We start from the raw sequence: 20,872 nt of genomic DNA on the forward strand, positions 1-20,872 counted from the left end.
CAGGGTATCGGGACGAGGAGCCAAGGAGAAGCCCGAACAGCAAGACACGGTTTGGGATGAGGGATGTTTGTAAGGACGAGCCAAAAGGACATGAAAATGCTTTGCAGCAATGAAAAATATGACCAGTGCAGAATACAATGACTTAACCATCAGCTCTGTTTGCCCACAGTGACATAGGCACGTAGTCAAATCTGATTAGCTCTGATTAGCACCATCACATTTGATGTGTTCTCTTATTGGCTGGTATCATTTGAGAAAGAAAGACAAGTTTCACTCCCCCCGCCCGCACTAACCCCCACTCCCTTTGCCCAAACAGTGGAAGAGTAAGAAAACGGCAGTGAACATTTCCAAAAGGCTACCTTTGTTAGTCTGTTACAGCAAAAACAGCAAAGAGTTTTGTGGCACCTTAAAGACCAGCGCATTTATTCCAGCATAAGCTTTCGTGCACTCTGTCCACGAAAGCTTACACAATGATAAATTTGTTAGTCTTTAAGATGCCACAAGACTCTTTGTTGTTTTAGGTGTAATAAGGTTACCATTAAGAGTTTGCAGAGAAATATCCTCTCATTCTTCCTCCCCTTCTCTAGTGGGCTGCATTTTGGCCTGGAAATATGAACAGGAAAACAGAACACTTAGTACCTTTTAATTGGATACACAATTCACAAAACCACAAGTGTGTCTCTGTCTGTGTTTCAATGAGCGATAGACTTCTGAATGAAGAGTGACATGTTTAATTACCTGTCATGTATAAAACAATTTCTAGAATGGTAGTTGTGTTAGTTGTTAAGGTGCCTCGGTAGTCTTTGTTTTATACATGAAATAGTCTCTGCTGACACGGGTTGGAAAGTCAGCATCGCTGAAATTGATGACTGAGTACGTGCTTCATTTGTCAGTAAAAAGCAGCTGCTTAAAAGTCATTGAGAACTGCCCTGGGCTGCAGAGCCAGTATGACTTCTTCTCCAATGCCCTTCAGGAAATGAGCATATCTTTGTTAGCTGAAACTCAGTTGTCTGAAAGAGCAGATAGTAGTTACAAAATCTTAAGATCCCACAAAAGGGTGAATAACAATACTAAATAACTGCCAGAATCATAAGGCACATCACCATAGGGCAGGGGTGTTGAACCACTTTCAGGCCCAGGGGCAGATTCCATTTTGAGGGCCAAATTCCATTTCAGGTAAGTTCTGCTGAGGGAGGGGGGATTCCAGTAATGGGGCCAAAGTCAAAAGGGGGTGAGGCAAAAAATACCAGCATATTTTAGCTTAAAGCTCTTACTGCCAATAAGTAAACCCTGGGAGAGGCATTTGAACCTTTTGGAGTGAGGGGGAAACTGCAGATTTGGAAGGGGGGGTACTCATTTTTGGAAGTGCACATTTGCGCAAGTTTGCATTTTCCAATGCAAACACAAGTTTTGGAGATTAAGAAAAATCTGATTCCATCAATGAGCAGATGATGGAACAAAAGATGCTTGGCAGTTCATGAACACAGATGGAACGGATTTAACAAAATCTGTACATCCCTAGTCTAAATTGCGTTTCCAGTGTTTGGTCCATCTTTACTTCGGCATATCTTCACGTATATTAAATTTTGAAGATGAAGATTTGCACTGAATCTCTCTCTTTTTCTTCGCTTTGTTAGTTTGGTTTTGGAACAGAATCAGTTGACTGATATTTAATATTCTTATGGCTCTTCCAAGTCTGTGATTGCGCAGACTGCCTCATTACTTCATGTTTTGGAAGCAGCAAGTGACATCCACTTGTAATTTCCATATTTCAGACTCTGAAAGGGTTCTCATCCAAAATGATCTTCTGTCACGCTTGCTTTGATTTCGTTGAACAAGCGCCGATATAGAAAGCAACCCTTTGCCTACCTGGTTTTCAACAGCAGAAACTGAGGGAACTCGAAAGAGAGGAAGAATACAATGTTTATTTAGCATTTGTGTGCTATGGATTCATTGAGAAAGGCACCAATGGCTAGGCATGGGCATTTAGGTGATTTTCGCGATCACTGAGATTCTCCAAACATCTTGAAGGTCGTCTCGTCTTATTTCCCGTGTTCAATTGCCTGTTTGAAATTCTCATACATCTCTAGCAATGGCTCATGTCTCTCTCTCTGTTTTCCCCATTGTTGCACTCAGTAGCCTTTAACTAAGTAGATGTCTGAAGAATGTGAGATTAAGGCTGCAGTCCTATATCCGCTTTCCTGAACTCAACGGGGCAGAAAGGACAGCGCTTCCATGGAAGTATATAATTCGTTGCAGTACCATGATCCCTCTCCCTCTATTTACAGAATGCTTGTGAAGAGAAGGGAAGGAATTGCACTGGACATTACGCCACTTTAATGGTAGCAGGGTGCAGCACTCTGGATTGCATCCTGCTCTTGCTTACCAAGAGAGGGGATTAATGAAATTGTATATAGCATTGCAGAAGACATCCTTTAATATGGCAGTTGGCACTTTAGAGGAAGTAGACATTTTGCTCCTGTTTGTGTCTTTCCCTACCCTCCCTTTGACAAAATGGGAGAAACTTATTGTAGAGGTAGAAATGTTTTATGGAAAGGGGTGGGGGGATTGGCTCAGTCCTGATTTTTTTTAATATATCAATGGAATTACATACCACCCCTGAGAGCAGCATAATAATGGTGCATATGTCAGTTCAGGAGTGATGGCTGAGTTTTTGGAGGTTTTGTGTATACAGTTTTTACAAGTATCTCCTAAGGCACTATGAAAATCCAAATTGGGTTTTATCATCACAAGAATACTTGGGAAGTATATGGTACAGGTGTTCCCAGCGCCAGGTTCCCCCTTTTTGGAACAGCAGCTGAGCAAGAGGTGAGGTGGTCATGGATCAATATTTCAGTTGGGGGTAGAAATGAATACCATGCAGGGAATAGGGTGTTAGACTTGGGATTGAAGTCCCACCTTTGTTATGGACTTTCTGGGTGATTTTGAATGTCTTTTTAATAAGTCTCAGTTCTGTAACATGGAAATAATGGCATAATGTATAATGTATAATACCTGCCCCTTCCTCTTCTCTTCCCTGCCCCTCCACAGTGGGAATCCAAGGGCAAGATCCAACTGTGTCATTCCTTTAGCGCAAATGACATTGTGCTAGCAGAAACTAGGTTCTGAACTATGTGCAAGAGGGAAATCAACTAAAGTTACGTTTGTGCAAGTTATGGTTGTGCATTACGCTTGTGCAACCCATTGTGCAACCAGTTGCACATGACTCTTGTGCAACCTGCTGTACAACTGATTTCGCATTCTGCTTGTGCAACCTGTTGCATAATGGCTTGAACAGCCAGTTGCGCGAGTGTAATGGGCAACTGCTTGTGCAACGGAACAATTCAGCAGAGCTCCGCTAGCACTATTTGAGTTTGCGGAATGACGCTGTTGGATACTGCATTGTCCATGGTCCCACAGTTCCCCTTTTGGTGTTGGGGATACCAGGGAGAGTAGGGTGGAGATGGGGAAAAATAAAGCATTTTCCAAATCACACTACTCATGTGTATTATTAAGGTTGGATAGGCTTAAACCAGGGATGCAATACTGAGGTCCTAAGGGCCAAATCTAGGCTACTTGTCCTCCCAGTCCAGCCTCTGGGGTTTCCTAGGTGACCACATTCCCTTTCCCTGGCAACCAGTCGTTTGATGGTTTTCCCAGCTTTGTGCAGTCTTTTCCCCATTCTAAGAAGTTGAGATGCCTCTCCTAAGGCTTAGTTACTGGCAGTTAGAAGTTTAAGCTAAAATACGCTGGTATTTTTGTCCCATCCCTTTTGCCTTTCGTCCTACCCACCACTGGAATGCACCCCCCCCCCCGAGAGCGTCTCTGAAATGGAATTCAGTTCTCAGGCTGAAAGAGGTTTGAAATCACTTCAACAGAGCACCTATTACCCTACGTGAAACAGGCCTCTGTACTCCCATGCTTTATATGGCTGTTTGATTAACACAAAAGTTGTCAAGTAGTTTGGAGATTCAAACTGTGTTATAAGTGACTGTGTTATAAGGTGTAGTCAGCTTTGTCTGAAAAGATGGTGGATGCCTTCTGCCTGTACACATGTCCCCACTGGGAGACACCATAACCCCTTTCTCACTTCTCTGCGATGCAATCTTTGACCTCCAAGCTCCGTTGAGCATCTAGCAAGAAGCCAGGTTGACCTTACTAGAGTACAAACTGATATGTTTTGCCTTGGGCTGACAGCATAAAACCATGTAATTGTAAACCCGGTAGGGAGAGAGGGTGAGAAACCGAACTGCTGTTATAGAGTGTTATTGTACAGAGTGAAAGAGATGCTGGCTTTATCATGCTTTTAGAAAGCGCTTGGCTGTGCTTCAGCCTTAAAAAAAGAAGATAATATCAAGGCAGTATCCAATTTCTAGGTTTTGCAGTTCACAGACAAAGGACCATAGACTTAAAGCTTGTTGGAATTTGTGGATCACGCAGATTTGGGGGCAGGGAGGGGAAATGAGCCGAGTGGGGTTTTGTCTTAAGCTAAATACTGTAGCTGGGTCTCTACAAAGCTGGCTTCACCCAAGGCAAATATGCATTCAGCCTCCAGCTCCTGATTTGATGCTACAGTGAACAAGAGCCAATGAGGGAATGGCCCTTGGGAAAGGAAGACACCTTCATCCTCCCACGCTTCCCAGCCCACACTCACACCAATAACTGTATAAGACAGCTTTGTATGGCAGCCCTACATTTTAGATGTTGGGCATCTGAGAACTACACTTTGCAAGAGAAACTGCTTGACCTAATGATCGACATGTTTAGTAGTCAGACCTCTCTCAACCTTTCTTAGGAGATAGTCATTATATCTATTGTAAGAGTGCAGAAATTATAATTCTGTCATAAGACAATCAGAAAAGGAAAGAGTTGCAAAGAGAACTGCCTCATGTAATATGTTGGCATCTTGGTGCTTCAGCTTATATATGGACTGTCGCTTATAATGGCAAAAACTGGTAGCTACTGCCAATATTCAGTTTCTTCTATCAGACAAAGAGTGTTTGAACCAATAAACCAGTACATGAAATTGTCTTTGTTAGGTGATTTTTATCCAGAACCGTTCAGGATTGTTGTCTTTTTATAGATTACCTGTCTTATTTTCTTATGCAACCATGGGAAAGCAAGAGCATCTGAACCATAATTGGAGAACCCCCAATAGAAAGGCCTTCCCAAGCTTAAATACTGTCCTGAGCTGTTGCAGGAAGAGGTTAGAGTGCCTCACCTACCTTCAAGTAAAGAAGGCCTGGAAAGGATTTCACCTCTGCTCTCTGTCACTTCCAGCCTCCCATTCCATTTATTTCTCACCTCCTCACTTGAGCTAGCCAAAACCTTTTATACCATAGGATAGGACTATATAAGAGGTTGCTGTTCTGTAGCCCACTTCTTTAATGGCTCACCATACTTTTCTCCCTTTTTCTCTAGATTTTTTATGATCTCGTCAGACAGATAAATAGAAAAACACCAGTGGAAAAGAAGAAGCCTAAAAAGAAATCATGTCTGCTGCTCTAGACCCACAGCATGCAGCAGCTCTGAGCCAGGTGAGCAAATGCAGAGCTCTGCTTAGAGTCCCCTTAGTCCCTGGTAAAATCTCATCGCCTTCCTGGGATGTGTTGATACGAACTTTCTTTCCTGCAGCTACAACGTGATGGAAGGACAATTGCAAACTTGGGGGCTGGAGGCCTCCTGGGTTCCTTTGGCAAAGGAATGAGAAGCTGCCCATGTTTTGGGTACATGCTATAAATAATCTTCCTGCATAATTTGGCCAAGTATTCTCTCTGCTCCAGAGGTTCTTATAAAAGGATGTTTGAAAGATGGTCTTTTTTTCTCAGGTTTTGAGGCCTCGACACAAATATCTCCCATGCTGTAAGCATGACACAAGGCTTTCCCCCACATCCCCAATTGTTAACACTTGTTTCACATGCCTTCTTGCTCTTTGCCTGTCTCCCACACCCAGTACATTCCTTCTTTTCAGGGGAGGAGGAAGCCATCAGTAGGAGGAAGCCATCAGTAGGCTGCCCTCCCCTTCAGGACCGCCTTTATGTCAGTTGCACCTAAACATATATAAATCCACCTCATATTGGGTAGTATTCAATTGTACCCGCTAAATTTTCTAGCACAAATGATGTTAAAAAGGTAAAGGTAAAGGTGTCCCCAACCAGTCGTGTCCGACTCTAGGGTGCGGTGCTCATCCCCGTTTCTAAGCCAAAGAGCCATCGCTGTCCGAAGACACTTCCGTGGTCATATGGCCGGCATGACTGAACACCGAGGTGCACGGAACGCTGTTACCTTTCCCGCTGAGGCGGTACCTATTTATCTACTTGCAATTTCTTGCTTTCGAACTGCTAGGTTGGCAGAAGCTGGGACTGAAGATGGGAGCTCACTCCATCACGCAGCACTCGGGTCTCGAACTGCTGACCTGCCGACCTTCCAGTCTGCAGTCAGCGTCTTAACCACTAAGCCACCGCGGTCCCACAAATGATGTTACGCTCCTGTAAACCGATGCCTGCACAAATAGTGCTTCCTAGAGCAATGGGGAAAATCGGCCACTTCTGTAAGGGGGTTTGCAAGAATTCACATTAGTACATAAAATTTAGTGTATGGTCCCCCATTCCATTCAGCTTTTCCCCACATATATTTTGCAGGATGACATATGTCTCAGCAGAAATGTGTGTATTTTCCTACGAATAAATTTGCATAAATTTCAGGAAAGTAAAACAGATGAAAGTCCACGGACTCTGTGTGGCCTGAGGAGGCCAGACCGCAGTGGATTCCGCAGGTTGGATTCTTAGAAATCTGAACTTAGTCTGTCTCATATTTCCCCAGCATCACTACTTACACCAGGCATATCTCCTGTGGGAGGGCATTCCAAAGTCAGGGCGCCACCACAGAAAAGCCCCTTTCTTTTGAAGATGATAAATACACATCTCTTGTTGGAGGAATATGGGGGAGGGGCTCTTCTAATTATCTTAGTTCATAAGCAGGTTGACATGGGAGGAAGTGCTCCTTCAGGTAGTTGGTCCTCACGCCATTTAGGGTTTTATGGCATCTGGCCCCATCAATTCCTGGCATATGGAAGGGGAAGAAATGGAAGTAGTGACAGATTTTACTTTCTTGGGCTCCAAGATCACTGCAGACGGTGACTGTAGCCATGAAATTAAAAGACGCTTGCTCCTTGGGAGGAAAGCTATGGCACACCTAGACAGCATAGTAAGAAGCAGAGACATCACCTTGCTGACAAAGGTCCACATAATCAAAGCTATGGTTTTCCCAGTAGCAACGTATGGCTGTGAGAGCTTGGACTATAAGGAAGGCTGAGCGCCGAAGAATTGATGCTTTCGAACTGTGGTGCTGGAGAAGACTCTTATGAGTCCCCTGGACTGCAAGGAGGTCAAATCAGTCCATCCTAAAGGAAATCAACCCTGAGTGCTCATTGGAAGGACAGATGCTGAAGCTGAAGCTCAAATATTTTGGCCACCTAATGCGAAGAGAAAAGTCACTGGAAAAGACCCTGATGCTGGGAAAGACTGAAGACAAAAGGAGAAGGGGATGGGAGAGGATGAGATGGCTAGATAGCATCACCGATGCAATGAATATGGACTTGAACACACTCCGGGAGAGAGTGCAGGACAGGAAGGCCTGGCGTGCTATGGTCCATGGGGTCACGAAGAGTCGGACACAACTGAACAACAAAAGCAATACCTTGAGTACAGTTTGGTAGTGAATATGCAGCCCATGTAGCTCTCCCAGAACTGACAAAATATGGCCCCACCTAGGCAAAGCATCCAGAATTCTAACTGCTGAATTTGTACTAGTTGGATCTTCCAAATAGTTTTTAAGTGTAGTCCCATGTATAATGCATTCCAGTAATCCGACTAGGGCTTCATCATCATGTCGTAAGATATCCTTTCCTTTCCCATCCCGTTTTTGGTTTGCATTTTGCTTAATCCAACATGATGAAGAGTACTGACTATCACAAAATCCTGGATGTTTCCTTGTAATGTTTTAGCTGATCTGAATAAAGGTGGCATTTATTTTATATTGTTTATTCAAAGCGTTTTTATCCCACCCTTTCAATTCCAGAAAATGTATGTGGTTGCTAACAAACAGAGCTCAAAACAATAGCAATAAAATCATAAAGGCAAATGCCGTTACAAAAAGTACGCTTCTGGTAAAACACTGATAAGACAGCAGCAGCACAAATCGCCAACAGCGATAGGCTGGATCCTGAGATCTGTGGGTGGAAGGGAGCTTGCAGAAGAGGACTACTCCACAGTGGTGCTCACATATAACGTCTCCACGTAACTTTGGCCAGCCCCTCTCTCTCTCCCACCAGTGCCTCGTGCCCCATTCCATACTATTCTGGAGGGTGCAGGGGATTGCAGGGAGGAGGGAGGAGGCAGCCGTCCTCCCACCATCCTCAGGATTATAACCCATCATTCTTTAAAATATCTGAGCAAATTAACACCATTCAGCCTGGTTTCTAAAATTCAACAAGGGCAGTGCCAGACAAACATTTCTAGGGAGGGAGTTCCCTGGTCAGAGCACAACCACAGAAAAGGCCTTATCTCTGGTCACTACCTGCCTAACCTCTGAAGGCAGAGAAGGGTTTGTATGGGAACTTGTAGTCCATAAGATGCCCCCGAGTCCTAAAATGTATAGGGAGTTACCTTTAGGTTCAAATAAAGCCCCCAAGGTGTCTCACAGTTAAAATGTGTAACAGTTTAAAAACCTGAAAACTTTAAAGACAAATTGAAAACAACATCAACAGCAGAAATTGAGAGCAAGAAAGAATCTTAAAAACATAGTGTGGCGCTAGGAGATTTAGGGTGCAATCCTATGCATGTTTAGAATAAAAGTCCTATATGTTGGCTGGGGAATGCTGGGAGTTGTAGGATGTTGTCTGTCTAAACATGCATGGGATTGCGTCCCTAAAATAATAGCCCACCAAAAACTGAAGAAAGAAGGGGCCAGCCTAACTTCGTTTGGGAGAGAATTCCACAGCCAGGGTGCTGCCACAGAGAAGACCCTATCCCGTGTTTCTACCAACTTAACCACTCTTGGTGGCGGGACACGCAGAAGGTCAGCATCAGCACTATTACCCTGCTTTTAAAAGAGAGAGAGAGAGAGAGCTCTTGGACTTGGATCTAGTTAAACAGCTCTTTTCTGGACATGCACTCTGTACATTTTTAAAGAATATTTTGAGAAAGTGCATTCAATCCTGTGTATTTAAAGATATTTTTGTTTAAGAAATCTGTCCTAATTTGAGTATTAACTTTTCCTTCCTTCTGTCTTCTTTTCCCAAGATTACAGGAATGAAGAACTGTTGCCTAATTTGGAAAGTGCCAGCATTCCAGTACTTCAGATAACTACACCACGAATTAACAACATATCTGAAGAGGCTTCTGTTTTTATATATTATGTGAAGAATTTAGATCTTATAATGGTTTGCACAAAGGTCCCTGGGGAGAAAAAGAAAATTGCTCTGTGTATATCTCTTGGAAATTAAAGACAATAGTACTTCTCCTTTGCAATAGCAGTTAACAGATGTGAGAATAAATATAATTGACTCTAGTTGTATGATTATACAAAAGAGCATGGATGCATTTCAGATGTTAGATATTGCTATTATAATTTCATATTGACTTCTTACCATAATTCTTCTCCCATCAAGCACTAAAAATGGTCAGTCATTAATGCTTTATATCTATCATAATAGATATAACTACACAAATTTTACCCTTTGAACTCACTGCAGCAAATAACTTTCCAAGTCATTGACTTCATTTTATATTTAAAAAGTTATGGAATATCATTATTTTCATTCTGCCATTATATTCTAAATCAAATTGTGCATAATGCTTTGGAAAAAATGGGTCTTTTATAGGAAAAAAACTGGGATAACTGATTTCTATGGCTTTGAAAGCTAAAATATATAATATACTAAACCAACTCTAATATTGCTTCTTGTGTTTTACTGTCACAGATTAAATTACAGCTTTTATGAATGATTAAATTTTAGTACATTTTCATTTTGTTTGCGTGTTTCTGTTCCAGGTTTCAGGGCTGGGGTTTTAATTGAAAGGGTGATAAATATTTGTAACTGTAAATACTAGTGATGTCTTGAACTATTCCCACTTATTTCAATAGGGCTTTTGTAGGAAAAGTTCCACGTGGACTATGACCAAAGCCATCAGATAATAGTTTTCTGGTGATAGTTTTCATTGCAGTAGTTTCTATGGGCTGGGCTGAGCCCACTTTGAGTGTCATAGACCTCTTTAGGTAGAAGTGATATCAAATCAGGATCTGAGTTTATATATAAGCAGAGTACACACAGTCTCATTAGACAAATACAATTATTAATAAGCAAGTAAGGGATCTAATCAATACGACACAACAGGAGATTGTAAATATTGATTGTAGATGCTTTTTCAGTTTATTTCTGTAATTTAGGAGTAATGCTGTTCTCTAGTCTCCTTACATATTTACACCCTGTAGTACAAGCTAGTCTTCGAGAGGTGGATATAAATGCAGGGTGGTGGCAGAGTTCATCACTGTCAGATGAGTATTTTTGCCTATGCTAATTCTCCAGGATAGGTTCATGCATGTGTGATCACACCTTACTTGAGCCTACTTAATTAATACCAGGGATGTCAGAGAATTTCGCCATGGATCTCGGTGAGGCCGAATGCCAGTGCATTCGGCCCGCCGAAATCTGTGGCCGAACGAAGCCCCCGCCCCCCCAATCCATGAAAGGCGTGCGAAACCTGCTGCCGTCCGCGCTGACTTGTGAATGGCGGACGCCCTGCGGCCACCATTCACTTCTTCATCGTAGCCGTGATAGGCTACGTAAGTATTTACGTAGCCTATCACTGCAAGCCAACCCCCCCCCCAAAACAGCGTACGGAGATGGCGGCTACGGCGGCCGCCATTTGCGTTCTCTATTCTTAGCTGTTTTAGCCTGCATAAATATTTACGTAGGCTATTATGGCGAAAAAAAGGGGAACGCAAATAGCGTAGTGGGTGCCATTTGCGTTCCTTTTTTCCCCGCCGTTTTAGCCTACGTAAATATTTACGTAAGTTATTACGGCCGAGGAAAAAAGGAACGCAAATAGCGCCCACTACGCTATTTGCGTCCCCCTTTTTTTCGCCGTAATAACCTACGTAAATATTTACGTAGGCTAAAACGGCTAAGAATAAGGAACGCAAATGGCGGCCGCCGTAGCCGCCACCATTTGCGTACGCTGTGGTTTTTTGTTTTTTGTTTTGGCTTACCGTGATAGGCTATGTAAATACTTACATAGCCTATCACAGCAGCTTCGCTGGACGCAAATGGCGGCTGCTACGGCGGCTGCCATTTGCATCCGCAGCAGCCCGTCCGCAGCTGGAACTCCGGCTGTGGACGGCCCTGGCCGGTGGCTCCATGGAGCTGCCACGGAGCGGAGCTGGCCAGGGAGGATTCCAGGGGGAGGGACGGAGCGCCTCCCCCCCACCGCGAATCCAAGCTGCGAAAAGGTAAGTGACTTTCGTACATCCCTAATTAATACTGTTCCAGTAAGCAGTTTTCACATGCCCCCTAGTGGACATAAAGTTCAGTAGGCTTTTCCCCACTAAAGATGCTCTGTGCTATTTTGACATATTAAAAATACACCGATGTGTTGTAGTTGTTTTAATTCCATCATGGTTGGTGTTATGTGGGGTTTCCCATTCCTGACCCAGGGGTTGTGATTATTATTTTAATCGTGTTGGTTTCAGAGATGGCATTTTCAAGTTGCATCTCCTGCCATTGTGCTGCAGTAGTAACAAACAGCAAGCGGGGCAAAAACGTATTTGGGAAGCACCATGCCTAACTGCTCTGTATCTATCCCAGAGGCATTGGTTGACATCTGTATCCCATCCTTCCTTGATTGTACAAAGATGTGCCTTAATCCTCAGCAAGTTTGGTTAAGCCGAGAAAAAGTTGCTAGCCCAAGATCATCCGGTGAGCTTTGTGGCTGTGTGGGGATTTGGACTCTGTCCAATACTCTAACATCAACACTGCACTGGCTCTTCTAGCCTGTGCATGACGAGTTGGCAAACTTAGTTTGATGCAACTGTGTTCTTCACAGCAGGAAATGTTGTAGTTAACTGGCAAGGCAGTTGCACAGAATAACAGAATCATGTAGAACATCTCAAATTTAAACTGAGAAATTTACAGATTATCTCAGGCCAAACTGGGTTTCGTAATAGCTACCGACAGTAATTTAGACATCTCAGGTGGTCTGTGAATCCAACAGTAGAGTGGGAAGGGACATTTTAAACCATCAGAGCAAACTGTGCAGAATAGGCAGAACTTGTTCACTTTCAGTCTTAATGTACTTGTCTTGCAAGACACTTCTTTCCCAATAGGTAATAAAGCAGCCTGCTGAGCTTTCTTGTATAATTATTTTGTTTCCACTAGGTGGTATGTGAAGACTGTTAACTGAACAATACATATGAGTGTGTGTGTGTGTGTGTGTGTGTGTACACACACATGGGGTGAACAAGAGAACTCATATTTTTCTAGATTTTCAATTTTTAATAGTGTTATGCTGAATCCCGTCCTGAAAGTTTGCAACCTCTACACTTCCCTGCAAAAGACACCATAGGTTTTCTGCTTCCTTCAGAGTGATAGTGAGCACTTTGGTGAAATTTCATAGTGTGCAGCACTTAAGGGCTTGCCTTTCTGTGAAGTGGCCAAGGTACATGTGCTTTTTCTTTTTCAGTTTAGGTCCCATTCTCCTGTGCTTTACAGCCTCCCTTAGAGGACTAAGCCAGGACTTCCTGCAGAGTGCCTGAAAGCAGAGTGAGGAGGTTGTAGTGGTTAACAACAAAACCAAAAATGGCTCGCTCAGCTTTCAGGCACTCAGCAGAGAGCAGCACAGGGAAGCACCAAGGGAGGAAGTCCTGGCTAAGTCTTCTAGGGGGCTTTTCAGAAAGCTTAAGCAGCTGGGGGGTGGGGGGAGCCTGGAAAGCACAGGTGAATGGGACCTACCTAAGTTGAAAAAGGGGGAGCGCACACACACCTAAGCCACCTTGTTACAGTAAGGTTAGCCCTTAAGTGCTGCAAACTAAGAAATATCTCCAAAATCCTCACTCTTTCACTCAATTTTTAGATGTGATTTTTTTCCCCCTCCCTGCCAACAAATGGTCAACAATGAATAGATTGAAAAATTCAGCACAACACTAGTTTTTAATCAAAAACAGCAAAGGGTCTTGTCTCATCTTAAAGACTAACAAATGTATTTCTGGCATAAGCTTTTGTAGACTGCAGTCCACAGTGGACTGCAGTCCACAAACGCTTATGCTGTAATGAACATGTTAGTCTTTAAAAGTTGCCGTAAGACTCTTCGTTGGTTTTGCTGTCAAGGCCAGCGAATCTTGCCCCTCAGGATGTTTTTAATCAGGCATCCAGGACTATTTTAGGCACTACAAAATTAAAGCTGCATACATGCTCCAGCATGGGGGCAAGCAAAAAAAAGAGCAAAAGTGTGTGGAGAGAGATGCAAAGCCTCAAAATGGTTCTACGATACATAGGAAAGTTTATAGAGAAATATTTATTAAATGCCCAATATGTTTTGGCATACACCAGTGGTGAGTAGGGATGTTGCAGGTGCCCGATTTGGTCCACAAATTTGCTGGACTGCTGGCACCCGCACTCTCCAAGCTGCACCCTCCGAGCCCCACCCTCCAGCTTGCTGGGCCCAGTCCGCCCACCCCCTGTGCTTGGCGACCAGCTCAAGGCTTACCTGGACCCATTCGGCTCCACACCGATCACCATGTTTTTTAAAAACATGGTGATCGGCAGTGTGTGCCCATAGACATGTATGCAAAATAGAGCCGTGAATCTTGCGTATCAGTCTATGTGTCCATAGATCGTTCCAGTCTCCCCATTCCAGGCCAGATACATGAAAGCAACACCTTGACAAAAGGAGAAAGGCAAGAGGTGTTTCCCTCTTGCCTTCCTCCTCCTGTCAAGATGCTGCTTACATGTAGCTGGCCTGGGATGGGGTGGGTGGGAGACTGGAACGATCTATGGACACATAGCCTTATATGCAAGATTCACGGCTCTATTTTGTGTATAAGTCTGTGGGAACATACTGCCTATCGGCGTGGAGGTGAATGGGTCCGGGAAAACCTTGAGCTGGTTGCCGAGCATGGGCGGGCTTGGCTTGGAGCCCGGGGGCTGGTGAGCAGGGGTGGGGGCTGGTGAGCAGGGGCTGGGCAGGCACTCAGAGAACCAGAATGGGGGCGCACCAGCATATCCCTAGTGGTGGGGAACCTCTTTCAGTCCAAGGGCCAAATTCAATTTCAGGGAAGCTCTTAGGGGCCACTTTCCCGTGGGGGGGGGCAGGACTGAAGGTAAAAGGGGTGGAGCCAAAACACTAAAACCCACGCATTTTCTAGCTTAAAGCTCTTCCTGCCAGTAAGTAACCTTTAGGAGAGGCATTTCAACCTTTTAGAATGGGGAAAAATTGCACAAAGCCACTAAACAGTCAGTGGTTGAGGAAAAGGGGATGGGGCCAGGAGAAAGGGGAGTAGTCATCTGGGAAACACAGGAGGGCTGGATTTGGTGCCCACATCTGAGGTACCCCACCCGTGTATACACCTCAGGGGCAGTGTACTATAACTAGTGTTGTGTGGAAAATTTTGATGCTTCCATTTTTGTTATTCCAGAGGGCGGGGAGAATGAAAGAGTCTGGGAGAGCTGAGAATTTCAGATAATTTTCTCCTTGGGAAGGGGGACAGGGTTTGCACATAACTTTTTGAAGCGTAGGCAATTCTTGAGGGGTCTTTTTTTTAAAACACCCTCTGCACTTTCAGGAGCTCAAGACTCTTCTCCAGCCTGGCAGCTTTTTCTGAACTCACAGGAGACCATGTGACCTCTCCCTCTCAATAGGCATTCAGGAAGAACTCCCGGCTGGAGAAGAGTCCTGGGCTCCTGCAAGTGCAGGGGATTTTTTAAAAAACTAAAAAAAAAAATAAAAATGAAAGAAGACCCCTTCCCCTCCCCAAGGAGAACATTTTCTGAAATTCTCTCCCTCCCTATGGAATAGGCAGAAAAAACAATGCCTTTTTGGCTGGGAGAGAAAAAGTTCCTGAAAATGCGGGACAGGATTTGGCACAGCACTGGCTATGACTTGTTAGAGTGTTTGAACAGGGCCTCATGCTTCAGAACATCTGCTTACACCCTAAGAGGTAGGTTTGGGGGATTATTTAGGGGGTGGAAGAAACTGCCACACTAATAAAAGGAAACCATGCATAGCTAAACTATGGAATTTGCTTCCACATAATGTGGTGATGGCTGTCAGGTTAGATGGCTTTAAAAGGGAATTGGTCAAATTCACTGGAGAAGACTACAAGTGGCTACACTAAGGATCCCCAACCTTTTTGGACATGTGGGCGCATTTGGGAATTTGAGAAACTGCTGTGGGTGCCACCCTAAAATGGCTCCCATGGAGGATGTGGCTCGTCACATAAAGGCTGCCATAGGGCCTGGCTAGTCAAAAGTGAGCTAAAGGGGAGCAAGGAATAGTGAGGCCAGAGACTGGGAGAGGGGAGAAACAGCAAGTAGTTGGAGAAAGAAAGAACAAAGCTCAAGGCTGGGAGGGAGGGAGAAACAGCAAGGCAAAGGGGTAGAGAAAAGAGCAAGGCTAGGAGGGGGAGAAACTGAGCTAAAGGAGATAGCGAGGCTAGGAGGGAGGGGGAAATAGCAAGACGGGTAGAGGGGAGAGGAAGACCACGGCTAGAGACTAGAAAGGGAGATGAAGACTAATGTTTTCCAATGTTTTTATTTTAAAAATGTTTTTTGAAGGGTGTAGGGAAGGGAGAGCTTTGTGGGTGCCATTGGAGGTGTCCAAGGGTGTCACCTTGGGGACCCCTGGGCTATATACTACCTCCAGAGTCAGAGTCAGCACGCTCTGAATACTGGGGAATAATAGCGGGAGAGGACTGTTTCCCTCATGTAGACTTCCCAGAGGCAGCTAGCCATCCCCTGTGGGAAATGGGATGGCCCCTCCTTATGTTCTTGTGTGTGTATTTCTTTGCTGTAGAGACCAATCTATATTTCTCAGTTTTAAAAACAAAATCTAATTTATTAGCAATGGACAACTGAAAATGAGGCAGAAATGTAAACAAATACTTTTACAGTGCCAGGAAGAAGAAAAAAACTGTTTTCATGCACCTCAGAGTGGAGTGTCTTTAATTTTGTTTGCCGGTGGGAAAAATATTTGTTTTCCAATATGCCAGTAGATGGCATACTTTAGCAATATTTCTGACAGCAGATAAATGAACTTTATTACATTTAAAGCATCAGGCGTATCTAGGGCTGTGCACTGTCACGGTACGAAGCCCGAATAACAAGGCGAAGCAGGGTGACGTGGAGGTGCCTCATCGAAGCTCCTCCATGAAGCGCCTTGTCCACCTCATATATTCGGAGCTCTCCTTATGCCTTCTGAGCAGCCTAGACAGGCTGTGTCCAAAACATACCAACTTCTGAAAGATAATGCAGAGGGGCAGGGGGAGGAGGAAGGCAAGAGGATGCAGAGGCCCCAAATGTATCAATTTGAGAGACATCCAGCCCCTGGGAGAGCTACGGGAAGGGGAGAGGAGGAGGAGGGAGGGAGCTTTGCTGTGAGTCAGCCTCCATTTGCTCATTGTGAGAGAAGTGGTGTTACTAGAGAGGAGAGGACTGTCTGAATGTTATTTGGTTAGAGCAGTGGTCTCCAAAGTGGGGTCACGCACCCCAGGGGGGGCACAACACCATCCATTGGGGTGCGCGAGCCACCTGATAATTGAGTAGCCTCCTGCTGCCCTAACGAGCTGCCATTGTGTGCAATGGTGGTGGTGGTGGTGGCGGCAGCAGCAGGATGGGACGGGAGCTGAGAGGGAAGCTGCATGGCATTTCTCTCTCTGCTCCAGCCCTAGCCACTGGAAGCAACTGCCCCAGTCTCTGCCAGGCATGGCAGGGGAAGGCTTTACCCTTCCCACTCTTCTTTGGCAGAATGAAGCCCAGAAGAAAGCACGTGCTATGGGGCCTGAGTAAAACGAGGATCCATAAAATCAAAAAGGGATCCTCTTGATTTCATATAATGTTAAAGGGGAGATCCACAAAACCACCATCTAGTCTCAGCACATCTGCCTCTGTGGACTGAACCAGAAAGATCACAGATCTGCCACTCGTGGGCACAGCCACAGCACAAAAACATGGATCCTTGGCAGGGATCCTCTTGATTTCATGTGACTTTTTCAGAGCAAATCCCCCAAACCACCATCCAATCACAGATAAGGATGTACAAAACTCACTTACCTTTTCGAAGGGTGACATTTGCGGTGGGGGGAGGCGCTCCATCCCTCCCCCCGAAATTCTCCCTGGCCGGCTCCGCTCCATGGCGACTCTGCGGAGCCGCCAGCCGGGGCCGCCTGCAGCCAGACATCCGGCCGTTGGGCAGCCTGCACAGGGATGCAAATGGCGGCCGCCATAGCCACCGCCATTTGCGCCCCTGTCTTTGCCGTGATAGGCTACATAAATATTTACATAGACTATCACAGCAAAAAAAAAGGGAACGCAAATGGCGGCCGCTGTAGCCGCCGCCATTTGCGTTCCTTTTTTTTTTTGCCATGATAGGCTACGTAAATACTTATATACGTAAATACGTAAATACTTATAATGGCGTCCCTGCATTAGCTGTGATAGGCTATGTAAGTATTTACGTAGCCTATCACGGCTATAACGGAGAAGTGAATGGCGGCTGCAGATGCAGCCGCCATTCACAAAGCAGCGTGAACGGCAGCAGGTAGGTGTTCTGTTTCACGAACCTTTCGTGGGGTGGGGGGGCGGGGGGCTTTGTTCCACCACAGATTTCGGGGGGCCAAATGCACTGGCATTCGGCCTCACCGAGATCTGTGGTGGAATTCTCTGACATCCCTAATCACAGAGCACATCTGCCTCTGTGGACTGAACCAGAAAAATCATGGATCTGCCACTCGTGGGCACAGCCACGGTGCAAAAACAGGGACAAATGGCTCCCCCCATACCCCTGAACAAGATGGCTGCTGGCACATGTCCAGAGGGCCTAGGAGCTGGTGGCAGCACCATGGCAGCCCATCCCCGTTGTCAGGAGTCTTCCTCCAACCAGGCGCCCTCCCCTCCTCCCAAGGAAGGTAGAGAGCGCAGTTGGAGGGTGACTCCTGCCCTCATGCCTGTTGGCGGTTGGCGGGCTGCAAGGGGCAGCGTTTTCTCTGGCAGCTGTGGCTTCCCCGGTGGCACCAGCGGCAGCGGCACCCGCCCCCCACAGAGCAAGGGCCCAGGTAAGGAGCTGGGGCTGGGCAGCGTGTTGCGTGGGGGGGAAGCGGGATTCGGATGTCAGAATTCTGCTTCGGCTTTGTAGGCTGAGGCGGGTTGCCCCCCAAATCAGCCCGAGCCAAATCAGGCTCACCTCGGAAGCCCCGAAGTCGCTTCTGAGTTAGATGGGGGGGGGGTGTCCATCCACAGCCCTAGATGTATCCCTCTTGTCTTCTAACCCTGGAAAAATAATCAGTGACAAGGTCCTCTACAGTCCTCTGAGTGCTGACATAAATACGCTCGACCAATAATGCTTGTGGACTTGATGCCAGTGTGAGTGAGTAGACAGTCTGAAACATTTACAGAATAGGTGGAATTCAAAGATGCTGAGGGCTCTTCTTAGCACACAATGCTTTTTCAGCATGTATATGCACACAGACGAACATCCAATTTCAGGTGTCCTGGCACAACATGTTAACTTCCTGCACATTTGCCACAGGTATTTTATTGGGAAGCCACAAATTTATTAATTACATTTATATCCGCCCTTTTTTCCTCTTGCAAGGGACCCAAGGCAGCTCACATGGTCCTCTTCCTCGTCTCCACTTTATCCTCACAACAACCCTGTGAGGTAGGTTAGGCTGAGAGCTCATGACTGGTCCAAAGTCACCCAAATTCCAGGGTGTGCTCAATGCACGTACAATTGATAAAATTAACATATATGGGAGTTTCATGCAGGACACCAAAACTGGTGTTTTCCTACATATATTCAGGACATGGGTATATGCATGTAACATCTGTGGAAAGTACCTTCCACCTCAGTATGAAAGGAGAGTTCTTTATGAGGTTATGCAAATCACTCACTGTGAAAGTAAGGAAATGTCTGTAGTCATTAGAAGATAGATTATATAATGAAAAATATTATATGGATGAATAAGAGCTGAGGTCAACACAATTCCAGTGGTGACTCTGGTTCAAACCTCAGTTGTATTTAAAAAAAAATGTTGTTAAGAAACTTGGCTAGAGGGAGAAACCACAAAAAGGTTTCCTTCTCCAACCAGCTGTCAGATACTGATCTTTAAAACAAACAAACCCCCAAACATTAAAATAATGGTTCCATGGACCTCACTTTAAGTCCACTTGGTAGTGAGTTCATGAGAGGCTTTCAAGTAATGATAAAAAAGATGAAGAAATGAGCAGACTGGTGTAGCCTAAAACTCTGCCTGTGTCTGGGATAGTACTCCATATAATGGGATGTAATCTTTTGAATTCCACTTTTGATCTGTCTGATCAAGCCACAGGAATGCACAGTCAGCAAAGTTTTACACCAGTTTTCCATTGTGATGGGTCAAATTCCCCTGGCCAGGCTCAGGAAACTGAACTGTCTCCCCAAAATGACAGAAAATAGGTCAATTTATTCTGACCCAACTAAATTCTTATGATATGCTCCAATCTTGCTCCCACTTACTCACCTGGCTTACTTCAGGTAGTTGCAGTAGAACAGAGAAAGGGCGGGAGGCCTCTCTCCACCCTTTATTCCTCTCTCTAGTACCTGGCACCAGATGTAGGGGGTGGAGAGAAGATCACCTTGCTATTCCAGCAGCAACAGCGTGATGGAAGGTTAGTGGATAAGAGGGAAGGATTAAATTCCTCTCCAGCTCGGATTTTAATCCAAGCTCCAGAAGAATTCTTGGAGCTGTACTGCCTACCTTGTATTTGAAGGGAAATGGGAATATTACAAGCTGCCATGATTTGTGTTTCCAAGTCAGGAGATACAAACTGGAGCAGGAATAGTTGTTACTCCAAGGAAGCTAAGCCCTGAAGTTGCTTATATTCCAGCCATAAAGATAGGCCAGACTGGGCCTGTGCTACAGCCAAAGCAACTTTTATTTCTGCTTCATTGACTACGCTAAAGCCTTTGATTGGGTGGATCACAACAAACTCTGGCAAATTCTTAAAGAGATGGGAGTACTAGACCACCTTACGTGTCTCCTGAGAAACCTGTATGAGGGTCAAGAAGCAACAGTAAGAACCGGACATGGAACAACCGATTGGTTCAAAACTGGGAAAGGAGTACGACAAGGCTGCATATCGTCACCCTGCTTATTTAACTTATATGCAGAGTACATCATGAGAAACGCCGGGTTAGATGAATCACAGGTCGGAATTAAGATTGCCGGGAGAATTATCAACAACCTCAGATATGCAGATGATACCACCCTAATGGCAGAAAGCGAAGAGGATCTAAAGAGCAAGATAATTCTCCTTACAAATAAATTGCTCAAAAGGGAGAAATCTGTTCATGATCCAAGTCCAGCAAGAAATGCTGTGCACGGGAGGCAGGCAGAATGTCAACTGTGATCTACCAGTTGACTGTGGGGCCACCGCAGTTGATTGCAATGATTCTCCTTTGTCCCCCCTCCCTCCTTGCCTCTTGCCCTACTGTATTGGTGTAAATGATCAAATTGCCAAAGTTCGCTGGATCATGGAGAAAGCAAGAGAATTCCAGAAAAATGTCTATTTCTGCTTCATTGACTACGCTAAAGCCTTTGATTGTGTGGATCACAACAAACT

The 20,872-nt window shown here is 45.1% G+C and overlaps 1 protein-coding gene across 14 annotated transcripts in view; it reads left to right on the forward strand.

Annotated features, from left to right (window-relative positions):
* Positions 1-10,026, forward strand: part of RAP1A (RAP1A, member of RAS oncogene family) — a 137,832-nt gene extending 127,806 nt beyond the window's left edge. For all 14 annotated transcript variants that reach the window (XM_084853440.1, XM_084853436.1, XM_084853438.1 and 11 more), the window contains 2 exons: positions 5,422-5,537; positions 9,303-10,026. In XM_084853440.1, coding sequence (XP_084709566.1) covers positions 5,422-5,508 — 87 coding nt within the window. In that variant the 3' untranslated portion in view covers positions 5,509-5,537; positions 9,303-10,026. The remainder of the gene's footprint in view (positions 1-5,421; positions 5,538-9,302) is intronic.
* Positions 10,027-20,872: the final 10,846 nt, after the last annotated feature.

The sequence above is a fragment of the Heloderma suspectum genome, chromosome 4 (genome assembly GCF_057233095.1).
Source record: "Heloderma suspectum isolate Gila_16-S chromosome 4, 16-S_ref, whole genome shotgun sequence".
NCBI lineage: Eukaryota > Metazoa > Chordata > Lepidosauria > Squamata > Helodermatidae > Heloderma > Heloderma suspectum.